Source organism: Nanorana parkeri, unplaced genomic scaffold (assembly GCF_000935625.1).
Source record: "Nanorana parkeri isolate BGI_ZX_2015 unplaced genomic scaffold, ASM93562v1 scaffold834, whole genome shotgun sequence".
Classification (NCBI taxonomy): domain Eukaryota; kingdom Metazoa; phylum Chordata; class Amphibia; order Anura; family Dicroglossidae; genus Nanorana; species Nanorana parkeri.
The window spans coordinates 551254-555030 of record NW_017307102.1 but is presented as its reverse complement, the minus strand read 5'-3'; the positions used below and the strand labels follow the sequence as shown (position 1 = coordinate 555030).

General features: G+C 43.1%; 1 protein-coding gene across 4 annotated transcripts in view; it reads right to left on the bottom strand.

The window, feature by feature from the left end:
- Positions 1–3544, bottom strand: part of PRRC2B (proline rich coiled-coil 2B) — a 77491-nt gene extending 73947 nt beyond the window's left edge. For all 4 annotated transcript variants that reach the window (XM_018565338.1, XM_018565342.1, XM_018565340.1 and 1 more), the window contains exons 1-2: positions 3378–3544; positions 1096–1273 (exon numbers count right to left, since the gene is read on the bottom strand). In XM_018565338.1, the coding sequence (XP_018420840.1) occupies positions 1096–1273; positions 3378–3492 (293 nt within the window). In that variant the 5' untranslated portion in view covers positions 3493–3544. The remainder of the gene's footprint in view (positions 1–1095; positions 1274–3377) is intronic.
- Positions 3545–3777: the final 233 nt, after the last annotated feature.

The following is a 3777-nucleotide window of genomic DNA, read 5'->3' as shown; positions in this document are numbered from 1 at the left end:
ATATATATATATATATGTGATGGTTCTTGATTGTAAGGATGTTTACTCTGAGCCTGATGAAGGGAACCCTCCGCGGCCCCCCATGACACTTTGAGTAATGACCGACATCAAATAAATGGATTTGCACTGACATCTTAGTCTCTGTCGTGCTGGTGACGTTCCTATACTTGATTATGCTGAACGCGGCGCCATCCGCGGTCATTGCGAGCACCCTCAACATACGTTTGGGATTTCCGGTAAGGGGTGCTACAGGTCTTTTCCACTTTTGGGTCGCGACCCACAGGTTGAGAACCGCTGAACTAGAGGAAGCATGTGCACTGGACGGGCATGGCCAGAAGGGTCTGTCCATTGGCCTCAGTAACTAGTAAGGAGAGGGTAAATTTGACTAGATATTAACTACACAAGTAATTGGCATGGGTGGTAATGTGGACAGGGTTTGGGAAAACATTGAACTAAACATGTCTGTGAAGGTTCTCATTCATCCAGGTCATGGTATATCTGTAAAAAATAAATGAATCAAGGCAACTGGACTTGCTGTATTTTTCTTAAAGACGTTTCACCGGTCGTCCAACCAGCTTTCAGAATTGAGAACGTCTTCAAGAAAAATACAGCAAGTCCAGTTGCCTTGATTCATTTATTTTTTTTACAGATATTGAACTAAACAATCTTTCCAAATATTGTGAGAAAGGTGACCACAATATTTTCAGCACATTTACTGTTCATACACATAGCTTAGCTTTTAAGCCCGGCCCACCCCTGGGTGTTTTGTAGCGCGTTCCTAAGCTCTGCAAAACGCTCAAACACCGAAATCACATTATTTCCTATGGGTATGGTTCACACCTGAGCGTATTACAGGCCGTATGAACGCGCTACAAAACGCTCAAAGTACAGGAGCTTCTTTGGGGCGTTTGTCGCGCGTTTCCATTGGGATACAGCCAAGTAGCACTCGGAAACGCGCTTTTTTTTACTGCGAATCGCACGACACACGCGCATATTCGATACGCCTAGGTGTGACCCCAGCCTTGGAGTTTTGTTAAGAGGCCAAGCAATAACCTCTCCGATACCTCTGAAGGTAGATCAGAATTCAGTGCTCACCTCTTTTGGTCTGGCTGCTCTTGTTTGTTTCCCCATCCTGTTCCGTCTTTGGGCACTATTAATATATTTCGGTTGTTTCCTTTGTTCTCGGATTTCAAGCTTGGCAGGTTCGCAGGAGGTGGCATGCGCCGGGCAGCGGCAACTTTCCCAAGACTCTGTAAGCCATGTCTAGGTATAACTGGAAAAGAATAAAAAAGACACAGGAAACCATAAGCTAGGACACATTTCATAAAGAACACACAAATCTGTTACCGTATTCCATTTATACCTCAAAAGTTTTCCAGGAAAGAGAAACTTTGTAGAGGAGGCTGTTCAGCGATTTACAGTCCACAGCTTATTAGGGAAAGCCTGAACACTCTGAAATCAGCAGAGCAGGAACCAACTGGCCATTTGATCAACGCTGTAAATAGCTGGCATTATCCAAAAGTAACAGATCAGTCAGCCCAGTCTAGGAGAAGGTAGGCTCCAACTTGGCTTGAGATTTTTACAATTCTGCCGGGGGGTAAAAACTACACTTTTGACCATCCTTTCCTGTAAATAGTTTGGAATATATACATATGTGGCAGCTAGAAATATTTGCTCATTACATATTCAGGTTCTGCTTCCTGCTCTGCAAGGCTACGCAGAGATGTAGTTAAGGCCAAGACATAGCCCATTGGCTATTATCAATGTGTTATTTTAGGCTATTACTCTAAAGGTTCACAAGGGGAAAGCTATAGCATAATGAAGGTGTCACTGGCTCACCAGGCCCTGTACATTTTGGACAGGTTAAAGTGACATTAAACCCTCAGATTTTTTAACATAAAATAGTGTAATGTGCGCCTTACTGTAATCCATGGTTGTTTCCCTTCTCTTTGCTGCTCTTCCTTTTAAATCTGTATCTGTTCTCATGCACTGCAGAACTTCTGTTTTGCAGCAGACTGCCTTGTCTCAGGAATGGATACACGGTGTCTGTGTATACGTTTGTATAGGCTTGCAACCCGAGCCAGCACTACAGGAAGAGGCCCTGAGCTGAAAAGGGAAGTTCTCCCCAAGCATGAGAAGACATGAGGATTTAAAAAGGAAGAGCAGCAAAGAGAAGGGAATCAACCATGGATTACAGTAAGGCACACATTACAGTATTGTTTTATGTTACAAAATCTGAGGGTTTAATGTCACTTTAAGCATTTTCCTACTTTATAAAAATGCATGTTTAAACCAATGTGTTGCAGTGCACCATTAAAAGGAGAACTATGGGGTAAGTGTTTTTCTCCACAGTTCTCCTAAGGGTCACGGGGGGACATAATCAAGCTACAGCCGGAGTCGCCGCAGCCACGACGGATCCCGACATTACTGTTGAGATTCACCCAGCTGTGTGATTGACAGCTGGCTCTCCTATCTAGAGGCAGGGGGGAAATCCCTGTAGGGAGCCGTGAGTGACAGTCACGGCTCTCGGCAGGGACATGATAGAGAAGTGAGTGAGCAACGGTATGCGTTCGTTCACTTCCCTATCTATTGAGCCAATGAAACGGTCACACGTCGGCTCGAACTATGAGTTTGAGTGAAAAATCACTCGCCTCATAGTTCTCCTTTAAGAAAAAAAGAAGTCCTGCTTTCCCAATTTTGAATGCACGAACCTAAGTTTTGCCATTCAAATCAACAAAAGCAATAACAGAATACATGTCAATGCAGTTCATGGTGTCTCAACATGCCTCAACACATGAATTTCTTGTGCGAACCCATCCTTAGAGGATTCTTCAAAGGGAAAAGAATCTGTCCACGGCCAATTTATTGCATATGTGCGTGGGGCACCATCCCCAATGCAATTAGCTATCAGCAAAGACCCAGCAGTAAACTAAATCCACTAGTCAAATCTAAAGAAATCCTGAGAGAATTTCTGCTTTAGGGGAAGCACAGTCCACCCAAGTCAACTTTTGGGAAAAAAACCTTTCCACATGGCTGCAAGGAACTTAACTAATCGATTTTGAAAATAATCGTTAGCTGCAGCTCTAAGTATTTGTTTTATTTATTTATTACAGGTATGTTATAGCGCTGACATTTTACGCAGCACTTTACATAGTTGCACATTCACTTCAGTCCCTACCCTCAAGGGGCTTACAATCTAAGGTCCCTATCTCACATGCATACATTAGAGGGCCAATTTTTTCTTTTAGAGACGAGCCAATTAGCCAACCAGCATGTCTTTGGCATGTGGGAGGAAACCGGAGCACTCGGAGGAAACCTTTAATGCCCTGCCATAAAAGATACGGTACAATTTGGAAGCACCAATAAAAAGGAAATACCTGTTGTTCTGACTGCTTCTATTGACTTCCCTTTATACTTGTCAAACAGGTTGAGAGACGAGTACTTGCTTTTCCCATCCTTTCCCTTGGATAACTGCCCCAAACGATCGGACATTGCGATGAAATGTCATCTAGTAGGGAAATTTTTTGCGGCGCCTCTCCCGATCTGCCTGTATGGATATGAAAAAGCATAAAACGTTAGTCCCTGACATGAGAGCGAAGACGTATGAATGATAAAAGATATGCTACATTCCAGGTACCTCAATAAAATGACTCTGCAGCAGATCCTTCCACATTAAGTATAGTAAAATTAACATTGTAAGATAGCTAAGCAATTTAAAGTGAACATAATTAAAAAATACATGAGGGGGTTTGACCTGCAATGGAAACCTACGGCCTA